This window comes from Vollenhovia emeryi, unplaced genomic scaffold, assembly GCF_000949405.1.
Source record: "Vollenhovia emeryi isolate VEMERY1.0 unplaced genomic scaffold, V.emery_V1.0 DF939209.1, whole genome shotgun sequence".
NCBI classification, from domain to species: domain Eukaryota; kingdom Metazoa; phylum Arthropoda; class Insecta; order Hymenoptera; family Formicidae; genus Vollenhovia; species Vollenhovia emeryi.
Genome location: NW_011967157.1, coordinates 5,774 through 33,218, shown reverse-complemented (window position 1 = coordinate 33,218; position 27,445 = coordinate 5,774). Strand labels below are relative to the sequence as shown.

General features: G+C 44.3%; 3 protein-coding genes and 1 non-coding gene across 6 annotated transcripts in view; 2 read left to right on the top strand and 2 right to left on the bottom strand.

The window, feature by feature from the left end:
• Positions 1 to 18,815, bottom strand: part of LOC105561220 — a 57,867-nt gene extending 39,052 nt beyond the window's left edge. For all 3 annotated transcript variants that reach the window (XM_012011001.1, XM_012011003.1, XM_012011002.1), the window contains exon 1: positions 16,974 to 18,815. The gene's annotated coding sequence lies outside the window, so the exon portion shown is untranslated. The remainder of the gene's footprint in view (positions 1 to 16,973) is intronic.
• A 2,697-nt stretch (positions 18,816 to 21,512) lies between these two features.
• Trnaf-gaa lies at positions 21,513 to 21,585 on the bottom strand. The gene has a single exon. It is a non-coding gene; the product is annotated as a tRNA-Phe (tRNA).
• A 45-nt stretch (positions 21,586 to 21,630) lies between these two features.
• On the top strand, positions 21,631 to 23,225 carry LOC105561219 (UPF0554 protein C2orf43 homolog). The gene is made up of 3 exons (XM_012011000.1): positions 21,631 to 22,131; positions 22,223 to 22,414; positions 22,501 to 23,225. The coding sequence occupies exons 1-3, from the start codon at positions 21,823 to 21,825 to the stop codon at positions 22,933 to 22,935; spliced, it is 936 nt and encodes a 311-aa protein (XP_011866390.1). The 5' UTR covers positions 21,631 to 21,822; the 3' UTR covers positions 22,936 to 23,225.
• Positions 23,226 to 24,598: 1,373 nt separating this feature from the next.
• LOC105561218 overlaps positions 24,599 to 27,445 on the top strand; it is an 8,614-nt gene continuing 5,767 nt past the window's right edge. The window contains exon 1 of the mRNA XM_012010999.1: positions 24,599 to 24,802. Within this exon, the coding sequence (XP_011866389.1) occupies positions 24,745 to 24,802 (58 nt within the window). The 5' untranslated portion in view covers positions 24,599 to 24,744. The remainder of the gene's footprint in view (positions 24,803 to 27,445) is intronic.

Genomic DNA, 27,445 nt, shown 5'->3' with positions numbered 1-27,445 from the left:
CAATTAGATTAATAGCCTAGAAGATTAGTTCTACTAAAAGATTACTTCTAATAAACGCAAGTCCAGAAATCCAAGTCCGGAAGAAGAGAAAAAGAGCAGTAGGGTGTGTAGAAATAGTTGCAGGCCTTTTCGATAGTGGTCGCTGCCAAACTTCTGTCAGATTGTCAGTAAAACCATGGTGTTGACGATGCTAGAATTCGATCCAAAATCTCGGTCTGAGCAATGCGTAGCTAATAAAATTGCTGCTTTTTCGTTAAAGTTGCAAATTGATTGGCTGTACATTTCTCGGACCGAGTCGAACTTGGAATTAAAAATGTCGATAATTGACGTTTTTAATTCCAACTCTTATCTTATCGACACTGATCGAGTTCGCCAGCGGCTTTAGGATCCTCCCTTTACGAATCTCGGCATAATTCTCGCGTTTGCGCCGATTCTTGGAGTATCCATCATACGTATCTCGCATTATTCTTGTGGTCCTTCTTAGCAGTTATCTACGCCGTGATTCGCGATCGCCGGCTACGCTCGGTCGTACGTACAGGCACGTAAAAGCTTTGTGTTTTCGGGGCTACGGCAAACAAAGTGCGCCCGAGGAGGACTACAGGGCTTCCCGGGGTAGGTCGCTAGGCAACTGGCGCCCCACTATCGCCCGCGGTGCGATGCCGCGTTTACGGGGTGTACCCGAATTAAATGACTCTGTACCGCGCGGCGTTGGCGTTTTCCCCTCTTTCTCCCCTTTCTCCTTTCTTTCCCTCGGCGAACCTCACCGGAGGTCCCGTGTCCGCTGAACACGTAATCGTGCGCGTTGCCCGCGAGGAACCTCTTGCAACGACGAGTACGGAACGATATATCTCGTCCGTCACCGAATCAAGAAATAAAGAAGAAAGGGGGGAAAGACGTAGAACGACATTAATATTGTATGAGCGAAGTCAACGAATGTTGCAGCAACGATCATTACTCGTGCAGCGTGCTGTCATTCCGAGTACTGCATTTCTTCCGTTTGCCTCGACTTCTAACCAAAGGATTTGTGCGCGCACTGGTTAATCTTCCGTCGTAACATTAACAATGACCACAAGATAATTATAACAACGTACAGCTTGTTGCATCGTGAGCTGTTGTATTGTTAGTCGCGTTGCGTATAATTTTCTACGTCCTGTGAAAAACTGATCTCTTCGAAGCTCTGCTCCCTTCAATGTCTCAGATTTATGGCCATTTGTCGAAAGAGTGGCTCGCGTCGTGCCAACTTAATTTCGTTGCTCGCGATAGAGTCAGTTCCAGCCGTGCTCGGTTAAGACCAATCGAACAAGTCGGTCTATGTCTCACGTCGGCCCGACGTAGCCTTGGCACCGAGCACGCAGGAGAGATCGCGGTGTCAAGTTTCGGGGTTCCGCCAGTACAATCACACGTTAATGGTTAATTCTGGTATACCCCCATAAAGCCCCGCGGGTTCTTAGGAGCACTTTTAAACCATCGGGCCCCGTACGTCGAGGAAATTAAAGTCCCTCGGGGCCGCTCTCTTTCCTCTCGTCCTCCCTTCCTGCCGTCCCGCTCCTGTCCGCCGCGACTGCCCGCCGTTCGTAAATTGGAGTAAACTAGACCTAACTTAACCCGAAGCCGAGCACCAGAACCTAACCCAGAACCATGGCCGCGATACATATGACAAATAAACGTGCGCTCCGACTTCACGTTTCTAACGCGCGGCCAAGACCGACGCCTTTGAGATTCTAACAACGACGGGAGGTCCTCCCCCCTCGCCGCTTTCTCTGCCTGCGTATAGGGTGCCCTGAAAATCCCTTAGTTCCGAAGGTGGGTTCAGTGGATTTCCGAATTCCGTTTCGTTGGGGAAGAAGTAACGCTTCGGATGTTTCGACATTCAGCGTCCGGTCTATTTATCAGTCTCTGATACTCCGAAGGTAGAATGTGCTCGGATTCAAATAAGACTTTGCCATTTCTTCGTTGCATCCCGTTTTCGCCAGATTCTAACTTGAATATTTGAATACTTCCACATTGCGATCTAGGAAAGATCAGCTCTGAGTCGCCTGCGCGACTTGCCGTCAAAATTCAGTCTTGGGAATCACGGGCCTCTCGAAGCCACAGTCGGACGTCGAGCGTGACGAGAAAGAGGGAGAAAAAGGAGGAAGGAAAGAGCGTCGAAAAACCGATCGATCGGTCGGTCACGATTTCACGGATCACCCCGTATATATGCTCGCGCGGCTAGAGAGATGGGTGGAACTCTCGTATCTGCGCGCCCGCGCGTTCAGATATATAGGAAGTGGACGAGAGAGCGAGAGCTAGAGCGAGAGAGCAAGAGAGAGAGAGAGAGAGGAGGGGGAGGGAGAGAGAGAGAGAGAGAGATGAAGATAAAGAGACTTGTTTCTTTCTCTCTCTATCGCTCATATAAAGGGGATATACGCTCGGCTCGGTGGCGAGCAAGGCCGACAGGCCTGTAGTAGCGCTCTATCGGCTTTAACAACGAGTTTCAGAGCGCTTTCTGCCTCCCTCGCCCTCGCCCACCGCCGCCGAGCCTCCCTCCCGGTCTCTCCTTTACCGTCCCCGTTTCTCTCCCCGAGCCCTCCTTCGCCTTCGCCGCCTCCTTTTCTTGCTCGGTGTCTTTCTGAATTTTTCAGCCTCCTCTCCTCTATGCCCCTTCTCCCAAACGAGACTCCTCGTCCGCTTCTTCTTCCACTCGAGGTGAAGCTACGCTTCTTTTCCTCTCTGGCTCTCTCTCTTTCTCTTTCTCTCGTCTCGCTCGCTCCTTCTTGCTCGTCTTCATTTTTTTGCCTTCCCTCCTCCCCCTTCAGCTCGCGTTTCTCTCTTCCCCCCCCCCGTGCTTCCTTTCGCGGACAAGTGCCGATTTATTATTTGTCGTTGCCGCGTAGCACGATGCGTTTCGTTTTCACTCGTTTATGATTTTTCCCCGCTCGCCGTAATCCCGGTGTTATTGGCGAAAAGCGAGCGATCGGGGGAAAAAGACCCACAAATTGCGTTGCGTGCGGTATATTCGAGATATGCGCGTTGGCGTGACGGAAATTACCGCAGGAAGTTTTAGGTAGGAAGGTTCGTACTTGGCGAGATGTGACTTCGGTTTGCTCGCCCATGAGGACGGAGTTTCTGGAGTTACTATTTTGGCTATTTATGTAATCTCTGATGGAGCGCTTCTCACTCATTTTCTCGACGGAATTTAACAGCGTGTGAAAATTGGGTTACACGCGTGAATAAGGGGACACGCGGCGAACGTTTTTAGCTATGACGGACAGCGCTGAAAAGAGACAAAGTGAACTCCTCGGCCGAGTCCCCGTCTTTTTGCTCGGGCGGGGACACTGTCGTGTGGGTCCCCAGCCTTCCCATATGATTCCCCATATGTTTCGTCTTGGCTCATGTGTCTGTCGAGCAGAGGTCTCGCTCGGAAGCGATTTGGCACTCTGTCGGAATTAAAAACTCTCATTATTACCGTCGTTTGCGCCCCCTTCGGGCAATCGCTGCCAGACACCGTACGCGCTCCGAAGTACCCCGAGAGAATCTCGATTTTGGTCCACTGGATCCAATAGAGTCATTCTGACTTTTTCTCAGGCAAGATTTGAAAATGCCATTTTCCTAACGGAAGTTCAACAAGGCGGAAAGTTGCGGACGCAGCGGGGCGTCCTCGAACGGCGAATGCCGCCGGCGGTGTCGCTCGCTCGACGTCGACACGAAAAACGGAAAAGCGCCTTTAGCGTTGGCTCGAAAAGCGCATCCGACTACGGACATTACCACCCTATCTACCTTCCCTTGCTACGGGGTGATTAGACTTTATCAGATCAACGTAGCCGCGAGTATAGCGTTCGTTATTCACAGGTGCGATCGCTGGACGTAGCGAGGAAACACTTTCCCTTGGCCTCGTCCGCGGGAACTCCTATTCGCTTCAGTCATATCGATGTACCGCGGCAAGGGATTCCAGACGTCATTGTTTTTTTCTACCTCTTTCACCGAGACACTTGGCGACACACCAAAAAGGCAAATTCTAAAAATCTCTTTCGGAATGATTTATCTCGATCGATTTAGCTTAGGTCCCAGCTGAATATGATTATCAATTTTACCGCACCATTTGAATTCTCAAGATCTTTCGTCGGGAAAAATCGATAGCGAACATCGACAATTGATTTGAAAAGAGACTTGCCGGTTTATTCGGCAAGGCAATAATACTGGGAGGGTCGGGGAAAGATGTCCCATCGAGGAGCATCGCCGCGAAGTAAGAGCGAGCGAACGGGGTTAAAACGATCCATGATCGCGGGAACGGTCGCCCGGTCGGTCGCAAGGGGAAAAAAGATGGCGCCAACGAGATACACGCGTTTCGCACGCTACGCCGCCGATGCGAGATAAGGCACACAACTAGGTTACTCCACGCAGTTGCGCCATTCCACTTAATTGCTTGACTTGGAGCAAGGTAGCGCTCTCCCGGCGGCGGTAGTGGCGGCCGATTAAAAAAAAAGCAGCATAATTGTAATTAATAAAAACGGGACGCTGGACTAATGACGAATAGTGCGCTGCTGGGGTTCTCTTCCCGATGCCGATGCGGGCATGGGGTTTATTGGGTCAAAGTTAAATTGGCTCGCCGCGCGTGCGATTTTCCTTTTTTCCAGAAAACCGGAGATCGCAGCGGCGTATAGCCGGAGTGGCGTCAGAATCATTAAAGATGTAGGAGTAAAAGTAGACAGTTAAAATACACCAGTACTTCCTTTCCCGCCACTTCGGCGTTCGTTCTAGATATCGCGGCGTTTACAGTGATTTGCACTATCATTTTTTAGAAGACCTGGTGAGATTCCCTGCTAGGAAATATCAGAGTACGATTAATCGTCGAAAATACTCAACGAGATTCTCTCTCTAGTTTTATCAAGTTCGCAAGTTAAGAATAACGACATCCAATCAAGAAGTATATAATTTCATTATTTGGATATATTTTGTTAGAAAAAAAACCATTTTTATTGTCTCTACTATAGCTTATTGTCTCTACAATACAATCAATAATAAGACAGTCCTTATATCGATATACCGTATTGTATTTGATCTCCCAAATATTCAGAATTGCCGGAGAATCCTCCGAATTTCTCGCGTCCTCCAAGTGACTTTTTTTAATATTTCGAATCCTGTATTTTCTAAATTTTTCAAAGTCTTCTGAAACGATAAAAAAATTGCAGAGCCTCTGCACAAGAACCTTCGGTATAGATCGCAGCGATGTATCGTATTGCATTTGATTTCCCAAATCTTCAGAATTGCCGGAGAATCCTCCGAATTTCTCGCGTCCTCCAAGTGACTTTTTTTTAATATTTCGAATCCTGTATTTTCTAAATTTTTCAAAGTCTTCTGAAACGATAAAAAAATTGCAGAGCCTCTGCACAAGAACCCTCGGTATACACCGTAGCGATTGTAGGCCCCTTCTTCGCGAGTCCTGCCCCTCCGACTAGAGCCTGGCCCCGCTCTTCGCAGTCTGCATTCGTCCCCCCCCCTCTCTCTCTCTCTCTCTCTCGTTTCTTTCTCCCTCTGGCACACGTAGCAAGCGCGCTCGGGCGATATCATGCTGCGATATCTACTTTTGTTGCATGCCTGCGCTATCTCCATCCTGCCCCTTCCCGTCTCTCCTGCCCGCGCCGCTCTTTCTCTCTCCCTCGTCCTTTCTTTCATATTCTCCCGCTCCGTTACGCGCAGGTCGATTGTTGCTGGCTCCCCTTCTCCCTCTCGATAGTCGATAGAGCAAATTTTTAGCGCAACCACCTAGCCAACTGGGCGCACTTGTTATTTCGGATGAAGCGAATACGGTCAGTTAGGGGGGAAATTAATCCCGGCGGGTGCGAGGTTTTGTTTCGTTGATGTGTGCGAAATAAGATTACACAGTTGGTTATGACGTATCGCTCTGTACGTCGTTGTGTGTAGATACTCGATAGGGTGTATCGGAATCCCTGAATACAGAACTAATTGTAAGAAACCGGTCAGATATTTTAACGAGCGAATCATTCGATATGGGTTATTCGATATTGAGGATTAAGAAGTTCCAAATTAAACCTGGAGGAAACGCAAACAGGCAACGAATCAATTCGGTTTATTTTAACTGAACTTCATTTCGATCATTTCATTATTACTTCTATAAAGCGAAGATGTTCCTCGAAATTGAATCGATTGTTATCAAATTCTTCTGCAAGTTTTACTTCGAACGCCAAAAAGTTTCTAACGATAGAGATCGCGACGATCATTAGCATTTTTCTACCAATTGAAAATATCCCTTAAAATTGGTGAAACTATTGTTAAGCTTGTCTGCAGATCGACGCTATAGCCGAGCGTCCGGAATATCGCTTTGCGACTTTCGTCGTTGCTGCAGCCGAATAGTTTTATCGATTTCTCCGAGGGTACTTTTGTACTCCTACATCTCGGAAGATCCGGTAATAATCATTGTAATAATGCAATTTGCATCTCTTGCCCCACAAAATAACGTTCCAAGATTAGTCGGGCGGACGGCGTAAAATTAACTAAATCGTGAGTTACGGATTCGCCCTATTTTTTTTTCTGCACTTCACTGCTACGTAAAGCGTGGACGGAGAAGACGAAGAAGATGAATTGAGCTTATCAGAATTAACATTAACCCTTTGCGTTCCAGTGGTTTAGCTGTGAAACCACTGCGAGCTGTCGTGTTCTTTGAATTTCCCGTCGCTATTTTTACGATCGTAAGGTACGTAATTAAATATTTTACAAAGATACAGCAATTAATGTCGTTAATACTATTTTTTTTAATTAAAAAAATTTTCTTTCGTATATTTGACAGTTTTTGTATGTATAATGAATGTGTCTCTTTAAAACAAAACATGTATTTTCTTACAATTGGCCGCAAAGGGTTAAACCGATAAACGCCGACGTCCCGAAAATATAACGAAGTAGACGTAACAATCGACGTGTCACTTTCTTGCATCTCATCATCTTCTTCTATTGCAGTTAACGAAGCTTTTTATTTAAAAGGCAAATCGCTAAGTATTTTATAATATAAATCAACGGAGTTATACTCTCTTCCGTGCGCATACCGGTTTCTCTTCGTCTCCTCTTTGTTTCCGCGCGTTTTTCGCGAAACCTTAATAATCATTACAAAGGTTGTAGCTCGCGAAGGTCAGAAAGAGAAAAAGTTTGTCAGTCGGGAAAACTGTCCGGGAACTTTGGAGTTCCGTGTAGCAACTCCGTTTTAACGTTCTCTCTTTCCCACCACATCTTCCTCCTTTCTTCTCGCTTCCTCTCTCCACGTCTTACTTGGGCGCGGGCTTGAGGGGCATATACGAGTCGAAACTTCCGAAAAAAGCGAAAAGACCGACGCTCAGAGGCGCTATCAACGTCGTTGCCTGGAAATACGATAATTGGCTGATATTTTCGGTTTTACGAGGAGGAGCGGAGCAGCTGCTGCTGGCAAAGCGTAGTAGTTAATCGTCGTTCGGAAGCGACAACGACGGGAAGGCGAAAATCGAGGAGGCGAGCGTATACCTATCTGCGCGAATGGCGCAGCAGCGGCCAAGCTAACTGACATTTCGAGTAAGCCAAAGGAGGGGAGGAACAATATTATAGGGTAGGATCAAAGGAGTGACGGGAAACGATGAGGCAGAGGAGGCAGCGTAGTGTCCCTAAATGATTGACGGTCGGCCCAGGCCAAGAGAGCGGTCGAAGGACGAGCGGCCCGAATGCTTTCCAAATGTTCTTGTCTAGCGGCTCGTACTTGCCGTCGACCCCCGGCGAGCAGGCGGATCATTAGGAGTTCCATTTTCGCCGGAGAAAACGCCGTATTCGTTAGGATCCATTTGCACCCCCCGCTGCGACGGATATGAAATAATTGTTGGGCGCGCTCGCGAATGTACGTCCAGTTTACCCCGAGTTCCTATTGTCAGACTTCGCGGGATTTGTCATTCCTTAGTGCATTTATTGTCGAGTCTCGATTAGAGGGGATTTAATCTCGAGTGTACAATGGAGAGTTACGTACTTTCAACTTTATCCTAAGAAAAATGTGGGCTTCAAAATTGTCAAATTTTACGAGGAAAAATCACCTTGTTAAACTTTCTTCTTCTTACGTCTGCGACATTTGCGTATTGTTTCGAAGGAATCGAACGAGGTTGTACAGGTAGCAAAAACGGTAACATAAAAATGTATGTACATCTGGTTTTATGTATCCTCCTCGAGGTTTTTCTAGCCTCTCGGTTAAGAAGATTAAAATCCTGAACTAGACGCGGAAGATTGAGCTCCCGAAGGTGACAGGCGTTCGCGGCGCAGGTTATTGCAAATACGTCGAAAGCAATGCAAAAAACGGGAGGCCAGGAGGCGAGCAGTGGTCGTGCTGGTGTCAGGCCGATCCGGGCAAACAGGAAGCGAGACTTACGTCATGGTCACAACTCGGTTGACTGCGCGTTGAACCGGTGACTCTAAAATCAAGATCGAGACGGTGGGGCGGAATGGTTTCCATAAATTTTGTAAATTGCTCGCGTTCGAACGCGTCCACGAACGGAGATAGTGGCGTATAGTAGACGATCCAAATGCGGGGACCGAGTGGTCTCGTAGAATTCGTCCGAATACTTGGCCGATACCGTGCTCCTCCCAGTTGGGAATTCGGTTTAAAGAGCGCAAGGATCTTCGAGGATACGGGATACTCTTCGAGAACTATGATGTATCGGTCGTCTATAACGTGGACAAATTACCGCGATAACTGTAATCATGATGGTTATTTTCGTCGACGTTATAATCTATATTTCTCAATGCGCCCGACGTGCGCGATTAAAATTGACATGTATTTCTCGGCGATATCGTCGCGTTTAAAATGCCGAGTGAACAAAGACGCCGGCGGCTGAATTGTTTAATACATCGTGAAAAGTTGAGGGATTTGAGTAAATCGAAAAGAATTACTTTCCGCATTACGAAAACGTCCGATCTTTCGTGAAAAGGTGGCTCCGAAATATTTCATTCGCTACACTTTCTCACACCCTTTAATTTCCTTTTAATTTAAAGTGAAATTATAATTTGGCAGCAGAGCGAGATATCACGCCGCAAATCGAATATCGCCGTTTGACTCTGGAATAAAATATGGCACGATTTGTTTGCGGCGAGATTTACCTGAACTTTAAGTTCACGAATTCCTTGTCCGAGATGCCGGTACCTTTAAAGAATCCAAATGAGGCGAACTCACGCATTAAGTGTCCATTTCGACAATTTCCCACCTTGAAGAATTACAGCCTTAATATACAATGTGAAAATAATTACTACATGTAAATTACAATATCCTCCGTGACACGAGCAAAAAGAATCGCGTTTGCCACCTACGGACTGCAGAGCGACGTGGATTATTTCGCGAACCTGTTTCGCGAAGCTGATAGGACGAAATTTCGCAATACGGCGCTAAGACGGCAAGGCGACCGGTTCAAGGCACAAAGGAGAGAAGGCCTCGCCTCGTGTCCCTCTCTCTCTGCCCCCCCCCTCTCTCTCCCTCTCTCTCTCTCTCTCTCGTTCACTCGCTATCTTTCCCCTCACGGCACTCTCCAGCGGTCACATCATTCAAAAGGGACGAGAGGAGTACATGAAACGCACTCGCGACGCGCTGGTCCTACACGCAACGTGATGCGCGTAGGTAAGAGCGTAGTGTGGTCCCGCTTCTTCTTCCTCCTCCTCCTCCTCCTTTCTCTCCTCCTGCTCCGCCACGTCTCTTCGCCTCTGCGCCTCTGTTTCTAGCTCGCGTGTGAGTTTAAACACGTGCGCTCGACCGCCCGCTCACTCGCTCGCCCGCTCGAAGGTAGGCGTTCACTCGCGCGCGAGTCCTCTTACTCCTCGTAATTCGGATCGTCTCAAATACGCGCTATTGTTCGACGAGAGCGGAACGCCGTGGAAAAACGTGAAATTAAAATTCATACTTTGGTAAACGTTACTCGTCTAAGCGAGCTACGTTTTACGAAACGCCGAGGTGATCCGTAAATTTGTGCGTACTTTTGAGGAATTTTGGAACAAGGGCCTTTTACTTTCAAAACGCACAGTTCGCTGGTTTTTTTTAGTGTTAATCAATTGTGCAGCTGTTTCTTTTTCATTTGTGTTAACTTTTTGTCACAGATATACCTTTAGGAGCAAAATTAAATGTATAGTATATAGCAAGTCTTCGTAAGTCCTGATACGACAATTGTTAGGCTGCAAAAAGAAATCTGTGTTTAAATTCTCCTAAATCAAGGAAAAACAAAGATACCGTAAGACGATAGAGGAAAATTGAACTAATTCGTAGCATTGTAACAATTTGTAATTATAATATTTACGATAATTACAATGATTTCTTACAAATGTAAAACTTGCTGGCATTAGCACCGAAGGATCGAATTACCTTTCCCTACGTTTTACGTACGAGAGCGTGCGCCGGAATCCTCCCCTCGTGTCCCTCGCGCTCCGCGGCTCGTTAAGCATTCGTCATTAATCGACGACGGGGACGATCGTCGTCGTGAACGACTTCTGTTCTCGTATTCCGCGAAAGTGCACTTCCCGATCGCATTAAGGAGCGAGCCAGGCAGGCAAATGTACGTGATTCGCGAGGCGACTATGCGAGCCACTCGCTCACTCACGCATTCGCTCGCTCGCTCGCTCCGTGTCGTGCGAGACCTCCGAACATTCTCCTCCGGCAAAGTAGGCGGAACATTGCTTGCACGCACCTCGACAGCGGTCCTCCTCGGTAACGAACGCTCGAAATGATAGTCGTCGAAGCCAAATAAACGCCACTTTACCCCGACACGGGACAGGCAGCGAACGATTGATATGGTCGGGGCGAGGATCTTGGGCCGAGTCGACTTTTTCGGGAGGGATTATGCATCAACAGCGGCGAAAATCTTTAAAAAGCTCGTCAAGTATATATTTCGGTAACGTTTCGAATTGCATTCCGAACAGATATGTACCGCGAGATCTTTAACTGGCCGTGAGATATAAAAAATAGAAAGCCATATTGGAACAATGGCACGTTCGAAATTATTCACTCGCTTACATCTTTCAGTTTCAATGATTCTTTTAAACGGCGTCGTATATACAGATTGTCCCAGGATGAAAGGTCAATATTCTGAGAGGCGATAGTATCGGTCATTTTAAGCAAAAATGTTCATATTAATATATGTCCCATTCCCCGCTGTTTCCGAGATAGAGCTATTTGAATGTACAGTTGCGAAATTACTGACAAGAAAGAAATGCTACGTACTATTTCTAATATTTATTGTTCACGATTCAGAATTCTGCGTGTAGGAAAGCGTCGACGGTACTCTTCAACACCAGCAGTACCACTACCATCACAGAAACCGCAAACATACAGCATATCTGCGTATTCGACATTTGTGAATACGCGAGGTATTTTGATCATTTTTACAATGTTATCAGCACGACAGTCAACAGACGTATAAGAGTAAATTCCCGCAGACGTTTATAAGGTTGGATGAAGGGTGAAGTGTACAGAAAAAAAAGTAAAAACACGAGACATTGAAATAGCTCTATCTCGGAAACAGTGCGGGATTGGACATATATTCATATGAACATTTTTGTTTAAAATGACCGACACTATCACCTCCCACAATATTGACCTTTCCTCCTGGGACACCCTACATATACGACGCCGTTTAAAAGAATCATTGAAACTGAAAGACGTATACGTCTTATAAGCGAGTGAATAATCTCGACGCTTTCCCCACACGCAGAATTCCGAATCGTGAACAATAAATATGAAACAGTACGTAGTATTTCTTTCTTGTCAGTAATTTCGCAACTGTACATTCAAATAGCTCTATCTCGGAAACAGTGTGGAATGGGAGATATATTCCTATGAACATTTTTGCTTAAAATGACCGACACTATCACCTCCCAGAATATTGACCTTTCCTCCTAGAACACCCTGTATATATACAAATGTCGCGATATGAAAAATTTAATCGTGTTTGTGACACTTGACGGTGGGAGGAGAAGGTAAATGCCAAATAAAGTTTTCTGGTGTTTTTTTTTACTTTCCTTACTTTCCAAGTATTATATGAGACTGCAACGGCGTCTGAAATTGATTCTGATGCAGTAATACGTTTCGTGCTTTTTTTAAATCGACATTGCAGCTATTCGCAACTTGCAACATGTAATCGCGAAAGTTCTGCGTTGATTTTCTGAAAATGGTATCTTTTGCAACAGTCCGCTTAAAAATTTTTCTCTCAAACTTTTTGTTTTCTTTAGGGAATTTGTTATGCACAGAAACTCTATGGTTTCAGGGAACCTTGAAGTAACGCGAAAACGATTTATTTCCCACAGTTCGCCAAAAGTACCTGGTCTAAGAACTTTGTCGGGCTCACTACCGCATAATGTTGTCTTAAAGCGACAAACCGGTTTCCCACATTTTCCTCGCTTCTTCGTAGCCTTCTATGTGTTATAGAAAAAGTACTACGGAGCGATTTAAAGCGACCTTTGTAGGTGAACGGGCGTCTTACTTTGCACGTTATTGATAAATGCATACACGTATCGGCGATTAATTAGAGTTCATTAAAATATAAATATAAATATCCTCGGTAAATATAATATTCTCAGGCGTGCTATAAATTGATAAAACCTGAGATAAAATTACGTTGCTTATTTACGTTTTATTGAACTTCGCCCGTGTGCATTCACGTCTTCGAAATACTAGAACTTTTTCCTGAATAAATCCAATTGAGAAAAATCTTGTGTACACGGTGCCCATGTATCGGTTGTGCTTATATACGTTAAGCGCAGCGTTGTCGTCCAAACGAAGTTGGGATAGATAATGTAATGATCTAATCACAGCTGTATACTTATCGATAACGCGCGTGCGATAAATGCATGACAATGTATCCTACGGCTGTGTGAACGCGTAAGAAAAGATACTTTTATCAGACCCAATTTTCCTTTATTGTTGCAGTTTTCTCCGTAAATTTGTAGATTTTTCAATTCTTATCGCTCCTTTTTATCGCATCCGAATTTTATCATTTTTATCGTTTACGCGACTGATATACGAGTTTTGCGCAATGACGTGCATTATGCAAGAACGCGCTCAATGATATTCGTCCGACTGATAAAATACGTCAGTTACAATTAGGCCCGGTTTTACATTTTTTGGTCAAATGGTAACCAGAAAATGAAAGCCGGGCCTTTAAGTCTTCAGAGAGTGACTGGTGGAATTTAAATCCCCGTAACATCTTTACTTGGCCGAATTCCTGCGGCTTTCCGTCTCCCCTGCTGCAACTACCAATGCTAAATGCTTGCGTAATCACTCATTAAGAGGTGTAAAACATATAGATTCTCTTGTATCCCTCCAGTGCTTTATTAACATTTATTTATGAGATATCTGGTTTGATATGAGATCTCTGAGGTTTGCGACTTGACGCACTAATGTCACCGCATGAAAACAAACGCTAGATGCGACCGACCACAGTTCAGAAATTTATCGGTTCGACATTAAAGTCGTATTAAATGTAATCATGCAAATATGAAGGCCGATACATGTTAAACATTTCTTCGTCTACGCGAACGCTATCTATGATTAGTAAATTATTGATACTACGCAATAAGATCATGTCGGAAATGATCGAGCGGAGCGATTTGTATGTCGGTGGTTTAAGACGAAACGTTATTTCACTCGAACTCGCCGATAAATTGTGTTTTGCATTTGACTAAAGAGAGCGAATCATCTCGTTAAAATATCCTTGACACCGAAGGAAACAGTAGCTCATTTATCTCCCGTTTCTAATGCATTTACTAACAATAGTTCCATATAAAAGAGACGTCGATTTTCCGAATGTTTATTATTGACAATAATTAATTGTTCCGTGTAAAAATGTTTTATATGACAGCTATCATGAAAATTACAATCAATGTTGTTCATCTAAGCGAGAGCGCAAAGATGAAAAGAAAAAAATATGAGATGTAATTAAAGAGATTAACTTTCTTTTACAATATTTTTATATTTTCTACAAAGATTAGAACATTTTTCAGTTTTATGTTATTTATATATCAATGGAGAATATTTTATACATTATGTCGTAAAGCCCGATTGTTCTCTGGTTAAGATTTATGCTTCCATCGGGACAACTGTGCGAGACAAGTATTCCTTTTAAAGAAAGTCACTCCCGAAGTTGCGGAAGTTCGTCTCGCTGTTTGCCGTCGGTACGCATGCGTTTTTGCAAAACACGACACGACCCGTGAATCATATCGTCGAGCGTTGTAGAAGAGAGGCAAGAATTACTTTGTTAATCGGCAATCAATTTGCATTTTGTTGTATAAATAGAAAGTCGCTCTTCCACGTAGTGTTAATGCATGCATTGAGAATGGGCGCTCTATCTGATGCGAGTAAAAATGAAGCGTCGGGTATCGATTAGATTCCTAAAAAGACACAGTACAAGGCTGGAATTAGGTTCAGGTCAAAGTATAGCCTACTGAAGCAATCTTTTAGACGCAGACGAAGGTGGTCTTCGGTGTCCCGCGAAATTGCACCACCAGATGGACGAAAATGACGGTGTCCCACATTACCCGCCCCTGTCCAACATTCCTCGCCCTCATCCCGCCCTGCCGTTGCTCAAGGCACCAGCCCGTATTCCCATCCGTCAGATTTACGTAGTCCGATATAGAGGGAAGTCTTCGTAAATAAATTCACGTCAGATCGGAAGAATAGAAATGGGTTTGTAAAGATGAAGGAGAACGTTGCTGCGACTGAGTGACGTCTCTTTTCCGTTTGTTTCACTCCGTTTCTTTCACTCGCGCAGTCACGTGCTACTGTTTTCGCTCCCGAACCCTGCCCGCTTGAATACGCTTTTATTTCTCGTGCTGCAAAATTTTTCACGACACATGGCATTTTTACCCTCGATCAGGCAAACGGACTGCCACAAGCCGAGCCCTTTTCTCTTACATCTCTCTTTTCCCGATTTTCTTACGCGACGCACAGGCACCTCGTGACGTTTGTCGCTTTGTTTAATTTCGATTCTTGTCACTCGCCGCTCTACAATAACCGAGGGGTGAACCGCTGAGGGCATTGTGGTGTACATATTTGCGGCATTACTGGGCATTTTTTGGGCATTAAGCCTTGCTGGGGCATTATAAAGATAAAATAAGATAAAACGAGATAAATAAGATAAAACAAGATAATAAGATAAAGCAATGCCCACTGGGCATTAGTGGGCATTGGTGTACAAGATTTTGGTCAGCGGTTTTCCCCCTCGACAATAATCGTATATGAAAATTCATACGCGCAAATTACAACGAGATCGCGACGACTCGGTCTTTACGATGTACTTATTTTATCTCGTTACAATTTTATTGAATTGCGTCGATTGAATATTATATTTACGGTTGTAGATTAGGCCACGATCGAATATTTGATTATGAAAAGAGCAATCCAAATACTCATTCGGCAAGTGTAAATTTTTCAATTAGATTATATGCTCAACGTGCGATAAAGACGAATGATACCGGAACATTAGCATAACTGATTATTAGCACAGCTGCATTGTTTACGGCTAAGTCAGTGCCGTGCAACAACATTCCGCAAATGTTCTCCCTCGCCTGTAGATGATACCGTTATCGGTGCCGATCTCATTCAAATGTCGGCTCGTTTCCCGCTTACGTAATCCACTCTTCGTAGTAGCTCAGATTATTTTATCAACTTCGCCCCGAGAATTCGCGCGCTGTCTTGTGCGTCAAATTTCACAACTCTCACTTCTGAAAATCTTTTGCAGACGCGTTAACTCGCGAGTTATATTACTGCGTCTGCTCTTTGACCGTCCCCGAGGGACTTGGGCTCCCGGACAGGATAAATCTATCTCGGCTACTCATCTCTCTCTCTCTCTTTCGCTCTAAGCTTGTCCTTTACTATTCTTACACGCCACCTAGCTCCATGGTGTTTCGTGACGTTTAAAATCTTTAAAAGACCCTCCATGTCCTCCATGACAATTGCCCTTTCCCGCAAGAGCTATTTTCTGAATGTTCAAGAGTCACGGGAGATACACATTCAGAATGAATTAGGAATCTTATCGGTACTCGAAACATTCGGTCCATTGTAAAATCTAAGCGAGAAACGACTGGGAGACTTGGCTGACTCGCTTCTTTGCGACATCGCGCTCACTAGGCCGGGTCTAAATAAATTGTTTCGCGCAGCTGTTGGACAGAGCTCGTTTCGTTGATACTCGCGGGCCAGCGGAACTTCGACGATCCGCGAATTGTCGACATCACCAAGTGGATGTAAAATTACATTTACCAGGAGTGGAATAAGAGGACGAGCAGCGATCCAGATCAATCCTTGTGAATTTATTTTTGAATCGGCACAGCTTTGAAATATTACGGAACTTTCGACAGAATTCGAACGCTTTAATAAGCAATGTACTAAAATGGTGAAATTTCCAAAGTTGCGTCTTGCCACTCTCGAGACAAAGGAGCAATATCTACTAAGTGTGAAGTAGCGGTTGCTATCGATCGTTGTCGACGACGGAGAAAGTACATTTACGCTTGTCTTCGCGTACCGAGAGGCGTATAATCTCTTTTAATCGTCCTAGTTGTACAGGGGGGAATCCCGAAAACGAAAAGAATTGTAGCGAAACGCATAATTACGCACATCAGATCCGACAGAAAAAAAAAGTGATCCTAACCGCAGGTTTTCCTTCGTACGTAACAATTCGCTCGACAATTTCCCAAGCTATTTTCCCTTGAAAGTTCGTAATAATAATAGCTCCCGTAAGACGCAGGGAATATTGTTCAGAAAAGCCCGGAGCTGAAGACTGATGAAAGCTACGCAGTTATCGCATTCAGTACATGCCATTGTTCAGTGACGAGCAACTAATTATACCAGCCTACATCCTCCAGTTCACAATCTGCGCGGACGACGTGAGCATGCGAATATTTCGAAAAATGCTCAATTAGGGAACTGTCTCGAACGCAGACTGGGATTCAGATGAGCATCCGTCACGCAGAAGCCCAGGCGTGCGAGCGCCGTCGGAAATTACCTGCGATTAAGCAGAACTCCACTGTGACGACTAGTCGAACGCGTCCGGCAGACAGCGTTTCGTCATCCTGATGCGACGGGAAGAGGAGTCCTTTTTCCCAGTATCCAATTCACAGGCACATCACGGAAGCGTCGCGGACGTTTTTCCCGACGTTTCTGTTCTAGCGCCGGTAGAAGCCTGCCGAGCCCTGGGTATCGCACCGGGGGCCCCGGTACTCAGTGAACGAACGCGAGGACGAGAGACCAGCGTGTTTGGGTCGATCCTCCTCAATATAGGAGAGAATCAACAAACCGATCGCCGTCTTCCGTTCGCGGAAGCGCGGAGGATGTCTCGCAAGCTACATTTCGCACCAGCCACCCGCCCGAGAGTCCGCTTCTCACGCGACGATCTACATGGATTCGTCCTGGCGACTTTGCATCTCGTCACCGGACGACGATATTAGATTATCACTCGAACATAGGTCACCAGTCCGCTCCGAAGCGGCTCCAGTTCCGCGGAGCGGCTGTCAGTCGATTGCCGTCGCTGCTTCGGGCATATCTCCCTTTAATACAGGCGCCGCGCCGGCCGGGCGTAGCTTAAAGTTGCGCTTCGCCGAGCGGCTCCTTTCGGGAAAAACTGTTCTCTCAAGGAGCAACGCACACCCGCGGATAGTGTCACAGTGTCGTAACCACAATTTCACCCCGCTCCGGTGATTATCGGAGCGAACGAACGACAGTTTCCTCGGCAGGCGCGGTCCAAGCGCCCAGGGTTGGATCTCGGGCGTTCGCCGATCGCCGGGAACCAGCGCGTTCGGCGAGTACCCGGGAAAACGGGATGTACCGGCTCGAATGTTCAGCCGGAGGTGCCGAATCGCACTTCCGGTGATCGAAATTTAAACGCGACGCAAAGCGGTGTGACGTCCGCACCGCTGAACGACCGAATTGTGACTGCGGACTATGGGCTTGGACGGCCGTGGCCCCGCCGCAGGTTTGCCCAGAATGGGGTAAACGCGCACCGCCTCGTCCGCGAAGCAACGCCCATCGGCGGCGAGCACGCCTCCATCCCCGAAGGTCGGCGCCTCCTCTTTCCGCAGACTCGACCTGCTGTGCCGTCTTCGATTGCGACCTACGGCGATGTCAGATTGAAATTTCATTGGCGTAATTAATTGTACGAAAATCTCTCGCCGGCAACGAGAGCGGGCAGTCGGCAGATCTGCTGATAATTGCAACGTTTTTGTAGAAACTTTCAGCTTCCACGATCAGTTGGGAAATAAGCGTATTCTTCCCGAACTTTTCGATCGATAGATAATCGAGTCCTGTGACAATGCTAGGGATGATTAACTGAATTACCAGGCAACCGAATGCGTTCTCTTATGTGAGCCGAGTCAATGAAGAAAATGCGATATCTCGTTGGGGAGAGAAGCTCTTTCCATTCATAAATACGATTACGCATCCAAAATGCGGCACATGTCCACGATGATTCATGCCGTTACTCGTTATCGCCTTGTGACGATACATTTTATTTTACACGTAATCGCTCATCGATCGAATCTCTTGCACTTTTTCCACGTTTCTACAGACGCGTTTACAAAATAAGCTCGTGGAAGGCACTTGATTAAAATACATGCGTGCGTCAACTTGACATTTTATATTCTATTCCTTGTTAGGGTAGCCATCCACGGGACAATAGAGTGACAGGCAATATCGAATATTTCGATTTTTGTGATTTTGCGTTGAGAATCAAAGCATTTTCGTATCTAAAGGAATGCCCAATTAATCTGCCTAAATAATTGTATAAATATTCTTTGTGTTTCCTTTATTAAAATATATTGCAGTCGGTTTTTTGTGTTTCTACTTTAAGCAATCTGTTGGCCGGGGCCAACGTGTAATGAATAAATCTAAGATTAGTTTCTTCAAATTGCCAGTATAATAATAACATTCCAAATTTCATTCGACCAAAGCTGGCCACGTTTGTTAATTAATCGGTTAATGCAGAAAATTTATTGCGAAAAATATACATTATATAAAAATATAATACAATAATAATAAGAATGAATCTAAATTAGAAGACACTATTGCGTTCCATTAAATTAATCAAATAATTGTAAACTAAATTAAAATATGTAGCAATGTAAAATATTATTATGGGCCAGTTGTTGCAATCTCTCGGTAAGTGAACTAATAGTTAAATCATATAAACGCCTTTGTGTCTCCTTTAAATTAGACGAAAATAGACATTTTAATTTGACTGTTAGTTAGTTTACCAAGAGGTTGGAAAAACCGGCCCTATAATGGTTTAAAATATTTAAAGGGAACGTTTGATAATTCATCGAAAACTTAGTTTGCGTAGATTTATTCTTATCGTATACATAGAACATTTTCTGTCGACTGCGCGGAACAGTACCGCTCAGTGCGAGCTTTGATTTTGCGGTTTTGCACCGCGACTTTATCTTTACAGCCATTATGTGAGGATCTTGCACGGCGTAAGCAAGATATCGTTAAGCACCTTCTCGAATCACCATCCGCAAGACGCGTCGGTAACGACGGCGCGAACGACGACAGTCGTTTTAGAAATTTGTATCCTGGCGCGGCAAGACGGTCCAACCTGATCTAATCTAACCCGACCTGACCAGACGCGGATCTGATCCCACGATTTATCACATCCGTCGCATCCGTCGATTCTTATCCCCAGACGAGACAACGTTTCTGGCGGCCGCGGACAGGTCTATGTACCGTCCATTGTCGCGCAACGAGAGTAACGAGACCCCCCCGAAGGCTGTCGGGGGTTACCGCGCGTAAGAAACGACGCGGAGAAGCGATCATCCGATTACGCGGATGTCGCGTGCGCGTCAGCATGGCGCCTTCCCGCAAACGGGGGGCGGTTCCTCCCGTCGGCGACTCCCCCCTCCTCCCACCCCTCCTCGTACATTTCGCGCGCCACGCCAACGAGGCCGACCCGTGCGCTTTTCGCGTGCACGTCCACACGCACACGAGAGTGCCGGACGCCCCGCCCCGCGAGCGCGCGATCAAACGCCATGACGCGTGCGCCTCCACTCGCGGGACTGTATGACGCGCGTTCGAATTACCGCCGCCATACTTTTCCGATGGAAAGCACGGCTACGGGACGCGGTCGCGACGGCTGGCCGCGCCACGGCGCCGGCTATTCCCGAGTTCTGTTCCTCACCGTTTTCCGCGCAACCGGAAACGGCAGGCGAGAGATCGGCGGTGCCGGTCGCGATGCCCGTGTCCGGTCTGGGAAGCGATCGGTGGCGTTCGTTATAATGCGAACATCCGACCGAAACATCCGCTCTTGACTACGTCTCTAGATCTTCGTCGTGTTTCGACTCTCGGATTAATATCCGAGGTCCGTTCTAATACGTAGCTAAGAAAATTAAGATTTCACGACGTTGAGATCTTTATTTATCAAGAATTTTCAGCTGTCAAATTATTGAACAACCTTGAGTCTGCAATTTCTTAAATTTTGAGACTCCTCGGACGTTCCAATTTTAGGTGTCCTGGTGTTTTTCGGACTGTAAGCGCAATTCATCATTTTGGATCTTAATGTTTCAATGAATCGACGACAATATTAATATTAATGCATCGAGAAATATTTTTTTTATTAAGAGGATCCTTCAGCCATCTTTTTTACCGACACAGTCAAATATAGTTTGTGCGCTTGTAATTCTTTTTATTAGCTTTTATGCACAAAATACATACCAGGATAAGTTGCGGACCGCACAGCAGAACATTTTCATACACTCAGTTCAGAAGTCTAATAAAAAAGATATTGGTATTTGAAATTTTCAATTTGTAGTTATAACTAAATTTGAAATTGGCTTTATAAAATTGCAAAATTCTTCCACACGATTAAAGTACGCATAAAGACAAAACCAGGGACAGTCAACTTTGTATAAAAAAGACGAGGAGAAATTCAAACTATCGCTTTATAAATGATTGAGGTTACCTAACCTCAATCATTTATGTGCACCTGTAATTTTAGTTCGAGTAAGATTTAAAAAATTAGCTCTCGAGTGCGATTTCAAGAGCGTCACACCGGCAGAGTCCTCTGTTGCTGTATTTCAAAATTTCATGGAAAAAGTTATCGATATAAGAAAACATTCTTGGGACAACATTAAATAACATACGTACCTAGGCCGGTATTCATAGTCGGATCTTATTATTCGAGACAGTCTTGAATTTATCTAAAGTTGCAGTACGGAACATTTTATTGGCTACGGAGTATCTAAAGATGACCCTAAGACAGTCTTGAATATTAGATCCGACTATGAATACCGGCCCTAGACCATTGTCAAAATTAATTCAATAAATCGAATGCGCAACAATGAAATTATCGCGTTAGACTACAAAATGGTTGTATATGCAGTATGTAAGTAATCGTGTTCATTTATTAGCAAAAGTAGAAACGCGACGATGGACGCGGCAAATTTTTAGGGTCTCGTAAATTACAAAAAAAAATTAAAATTGACCGACAAAATCATATCGGCTTTACTTCCTGATTCAGCAGATTAAGGATATAGAATTAAGGGGAAAAAAAACATTCTGCCGAAACCCGGGATTGAACCGGGGACATTTAGATCTTCAGTCTAACGCTCTCCCAACTGAGCTATTTCGGCTCACGTGGATGAGCGTCTTGTTCCATTCTAGTTAGGTATGTCACATGCTCCACGTAATCGTGTATTATACCATATTATACAGTTCACGTTCCGCATTCGTGATTGAACCATGATAAGACCTGGTTTTGTCTGTTGTTGTGTGTGACACGTCGGACGATACCGCGAAAGGCCAGCGTTTGTCGATTCGAGCAAGCCGATACGAAACGCGAAGCAACTTGGTGTCGTTCGAGAAGAAAGATGCGTCGAGCTACGATTACGTGCAACCAGGTGCAGACCGAGGTGATCTCGCAGGGTCGTTGGATAGAGGAGGACCCGCTGCCGCATTCCAGCAAGAAGGTAGTCCTCATCATTCCCGGGAATCCAGGTATCCCGCAATTTTACGAGGGCTTCATCCAGGAGCTCAATTCGAGATTAACGTCGGACACGCCCGTGTGGATCATCGGGCACGGTGGACACGCACAACCACCAGAGAACCTGGCCATCGCCATGCCCGGCGACGACAAGTGGGCAGAGTGCTACGGTCTGACGGCGCAGATTCAACACAAGGTATTCGCGGTCTTGGAAATTGAAGAAGTCTGTTTATTAATCTCCCGATCTCTCGTAGTAACGTGGCACGGCTATGATTTTATGTTGGCAGATTGAGTTCATACGAAGATACATTCCAGAGGATGCGCATCTCCATATCATTGGACATTCCATAGGTGCCTGGTTTGTACTGAATTTGCTCAAGAACGACGACATTGAAAAAAGGATACGGAGATGCTATCTGTTGTTCCCTACGATAGAGTACATGGCGGAGACCCCTAATGGAATGTTCTTTAACAATTTTGTACGTTTTTGCATGTGACATTTCATATCTATGAAACATTATGATAATTATTTTCCACGATTCTAATATTAGATTTTTCTTTTCAGGTGTCACGTGCAGCACCAGTTATTATTTTCCTGTCTTGGATCTTCACGTCGATGTTTCCAGTAACTCTACAAACATTTATGATACGTCTTTTCGGTCTATTTTGGGGTATTCCAGCCAAATCCGTTGAAGCGGTTCGAAAAATGCTGAATCCATCGGTCTTGCGTAGAATAATTAATCTTGGCAGGGAAGAGAGTATATATGTCAGAGAAGCTGATCATGAGACTATATCGAAACATACTGATAAACTTTGGTTGTATTACGGTGCCAGTGACGGTTGGGCCCCAGTGAAGTATTTTAGAAACATAAAGTCAAAGTATCCTGATCTGAATGCCCATTTATGTCAGCGTGGTCTTCAGCATTCGTTTGTATTGAATGATGATGTGGTCATGGGTCGTATCGTAGCTGATGTCATCAACGAAGATTCGAAACATTGATATTTCAGTTAATTATTTACACAATGCATTATTTTTGCTGAATATCATTTTATACTTTTGTACGTGGGCTTACAATATCATTAGTTCTGTATCGTGATATTCTTTTTTTATAGTTTTATATGCATTTATGTATGCATTTATTATTTTATACACTTATCGTTCCATCACTTTTTAGATTATGAGGCTACTGTTGTTGGTATGGTTATTGTATGTCTTGGTATTTGTTACATTATTAATTTTACAGGAATGGATCAATAATTTATGATCAAATATAAAATGTGAACAAAAAATGATACAATGAACGTTTTTACACATATCAAAATTAACAAATAACCTTATAATAAATTGTTACAAAGATTTTGTTATACTATACATTTAAAGTTTAATTTGTTTTAGATCCGGTTTCACCGACGTTTCTTTTTAATTTTAGCTTAGCCTATCCTTTACGTCTTTCTAAGGGGACAATTAGAAAAAGATAAGGGATGAGTTGCGCCAAAATTAAAGTTAAACGACGTTGATGAGACAGACCTTAAAAGAGCAATACTTTCTTCAATTTCGTAATCGCGAGAGCTCGGCTCTATTTTTAATTTTGGCGCCATTTGCGACGTCAGCGACATAACTAGACGAACTTACATCTGGGAATGTTCAGCCGTCAAGTTTACATCCGTAGAAATTGATTTATAGGGTGCTTATTTGTAATTTATATATTTTTATTGTTTAATTTGTAATTATATTTATCGTTCAATCTATAATTCATCTTTTAAGCAGCCAAAGATATTGTTAAGGTCTGTGTCCACAATGCTAGAACCAGAGAGAAGCCTGAGAGCTGTCACGGCCCGGTTTTACGTGATCCTCAAATACGATACGTGGACATTGTGGACATTGAAAACGTGGACATGAACTACGTAGCCAATGTCCACATTTGGACCAAGCGGATAACGCAAATGGACAGGTTTTGGTTGTGTTCCGTGCTATGTGCATGAAATGTCGATAAATCCAGAATTATTGAATTTTCGTTATATGAGCGAACAGACCACTTTTGACTGTATGTATAATCATGGACTGCTAGTTGGTATTTTCCGTCTTTTCAGGCTGTTAAGCCTATCACACAATGCCTGGCAACAGGCAATAAGAATAGGGAATATAATTTTTGACGCGTTGGATTCGTCGGAAATTTTCTTCCAGCCAATCCAACGCGGCAGAAATTCTATTCCCTGTTCCTGTTGCCTGTTGCCTGGCATTGTGTGATAGGTTGCAGGTTTCTCTCTGTTGTAAGGGTGCTTTCACATGGAGCGTAAATTGCGTAGCGTAACCTGCGTATCACCAATCACAGGGTCATTCTGATAGAACCGTTTCAATAATTCCGTTGAAATAGTTCTGTGATTGGTGATACGCAGGTTACGCTTACGCAAGTTACGCTCCATGTGAATCCAGCCTAAGGCTATTCCATAAAAGCTATACGCTCATTGGATTATAGAGCGTGACGCGTTTATGTATGTACATTTTCAATTGCACTTCAAATGTCTCCATACAAAATGCAAACGATTACATATAGGAGTTATTTAAAAATACGTTGAACTGTGGTCAAGTGTCTATTGGCGGCGTCGCGTGACGCGCTCAGTGGAAACGCGCCCTAAAACCACTTCTCTAGTCAGCCATTTCACAATTCGCAATTCGCGTCGGGCTGGCCGTGCAGTGTCGTAAGGTGCAGTGGTGCAGTCGGCAGGTAGTTGCGTGAGATTCGTCGTTGTACTCGTGCAACTCGTCGTCACAGTCACCGAGCGCAAATTCGTGCGAAACAGCATCAGAATGTCACGTCTCGCGGTAGCGTTGCTGCTGATTTATCTTCACGCGGGGTCCATTTACGGTAAGAGCGTAATGTAACCGTCCGGCGAAACAATCGAATGTAACTTTGTCGCGGGAGTGGCGCGCGTCTATGTATGTACACATAGGGTCGTTAACGCCTCGATCCATGCGTTTATAGACTCTTTAGACTTTTATCGGGTCATATACATGGGGGAATGATTGACGACACCCCGCGCGTGTAATCGAAGATTACTCTTGGTTGCGCAACGGCACGGTTTTATTTTTTTTTTACAAGGGATGTACGAATAATCAATAATTGTCATTATCTGGTCTTCTGGAGCACGGAGAAACGCACCATCACGATTTGTTTAACCTGTATTAAATTGCCTCGATATTATTTTCTCATTTTGTAAAAAAATATTTCTTTACCATAGTGGAACAATAGCAGCTTTTCACCGAGGCTGAAAATTCGTTTTACGCAGCGTGATCGAAAATTTGGCGCTTTTTCTTGGCAGTCTGATTTATTGCTAAGGGCGACTTCGATCAAACTGCGGACGATTCGTATAGACTAACTTTTTAATCTTACAAAGCTTGGCTGTTTATCTCTCTTAAGTTTTGAGAATTAGAGTAAGTTAAATCGAGATGAAAGTTAATCTGCATTGGGAGAAATAATCGACAATCTATTCAATCTGCAGTAACCCGAAGCAAAATTTCCCACGATCTTCCGTGCAACTCGTCAGTCTTACAATTTGTCTAACTCTTTTATCTCATATCAAACGAAAAATTAATAAGTCGAAGCAAAATACAGATATTACTCCCTTGGCGAGTTAATCGTTGATTAAATTATACTCGGAGAATTTCGTCAAAATCATTCAATCACTCACTTAGACCCCGGTCTTGCCGGGCGCTTAACTTTAATCTTATTGTTAATTTAATTCACGTTTGTCTCTTTTCAGTGTACTTTAGCTGGTAAGAGACAAAGAACGAATAAAGCTTAGAGTTAAGCGACGTTGGTGAAACCCGATTGCATCGTTTTGTTTCGCGCATAATTTTACGATGTATATTACAAATTAGACGAATTGTATTGCTGTATATTCAATACGTTAGAAAAAAATATAAAGTACCACGAGCGTGCTGCGAATACTGACAATTAGCTTACGATGTAATAAGCTGTTAATTCGAGACAAGTTCGTGCATCCGTCGTATCTTATTAGTTTTCACAAGCGTCGCGAAATCTGATCTCTCGCAAGCGCTATGCGTTAATAGGCTCCCTTGAGACGGAAAAGAAATGGCCAAAGCAATGAGCTCTCGGCGATTTATTACTTCAGCAAAATTGTATTGAAAGTCAGGACCCTTAAATAAACGAAATGCGATTTTCAATTACGTAGTAAAGTTTCGTATTTTTTTTTATTATAGAGGAAAGTCCCGTATTATGCGATAGGTTCCTAATATGAGATAGCGAAGTTTCCGCTAAATTAGTAGGCATCGTTTCGTATTTCTTTTTTTTTATTATAGAGGAAAGTCCCGTATTATGAGATAGGTTCCTAATATGAGACAGCGGAGTTTCCGCTAAATTAATAGGCATCGTCTGTTGGTTCCACCGTTGATTGTTAGATCGTGTGATCGTTGCGAGAAAAGATTTGTCACTGAATTTGGACGTTGAAAACCTGTCACACCGGAATCCTGTCTCGTAATAAAGGACTTTCCTCAACTTTATTGCGCCTCTTTTTCTAGACAATTCATATATCTCTGCACAATGATCTTATCTGCATTCATGCTCCAAAAATACATGTACATTATTATTTTATTATGCTAAGAATATCCCGCGATTTATTAGGCGGACCTCAGGAAAGTGAGATAAAAGATAAGTAAAAGCTCACTAGTGTGTTATTTCCCGCGGGAAGCACGTTTCCTGCTAGGATACGTCGATAGGACGTCGCTTCTGTATCGTAACATCCAATTTTCAGCGCCAGCTATCTCGACTCCTCACCGATCTATTGCCCGGCAATTGACTACAGCGGCGATCGGAATGTTACGTCGCGTGTGTATATTATCAATTCCAGCAATGTCGAGTCGCGTCACGGCTCGATCGACCGATCTTTTATTTCTCCCTCCACGATAAGCGCTATCAACTCGCAGCCTGTAACATGAGCGGTAACTGCAGTAATTAATTAGGATAAACGTGCCGATCGTACGTTGGCTCACACGGACGGTTCCCTTGGTCTTTTTTTTACGCTCGCATATTTCTGCGTGCGTGCGTTCGTCGTGCGTGATACGCGCTCGTGCGTATGTATGTATGTGGAGCACGGCGATCGATTATGCTTAGCATACGCCGAATTCGATAATGGTACCACGAACTCCGTTTCAGTCGCGTCTTGTTCGGGCAAAACTATTCGCATGAAAATATAATAAACAGTCCAAATTGAGTGAGGCTTATTGGTCGCCAGTGGCAATTAACGCGGGGGAATTCTTTTAAAAATCGAAACGCTGTGACTTGAATATGTATCACTTTTTATGCCAGTTTGGTTGATTTTTAAAAGAATTCCCCCGAATAGTAAACAGAATTGAAAAGAAAACTACAACGGATATCGGTTTTTCTTTCGTATTTTTTATGCATTTGATCAATTTTTATTTGACAAAGATGTAGAAGAAACATACAGAGAGAGAGAGAGAGAGAGAGAGAGAGAGAGAGAGAGAGAGAGAG

What these genes read in the sequence shown, in the direction of transcription:
- LOC105561219 (XM_012011000.1), top strand. Translation starts at nt 21,823, where the DNA reads ATGCGTCGAGCTACGATTACGTGCAACCAGGTGCAGACCGAGGTGATC. An exon ending in CGGCGCAGATTCAACACAAG is followed by an intron (nt 22,132 to 22,222) that starts GTATTCGCGGTC and finishes TTATGTTGGCAG; the next exon opens with ATTGAGTTCATACGAAGATA. An exon ending in GAATGTTCTTTAACAATTTT is followed by an intron (nt 22,415 to 22,500) that starts GTACGTTTTTGC and finishes TTTTCTTTTCAG; the next exon opens with GTGTCACGTGCAGCACCAGT.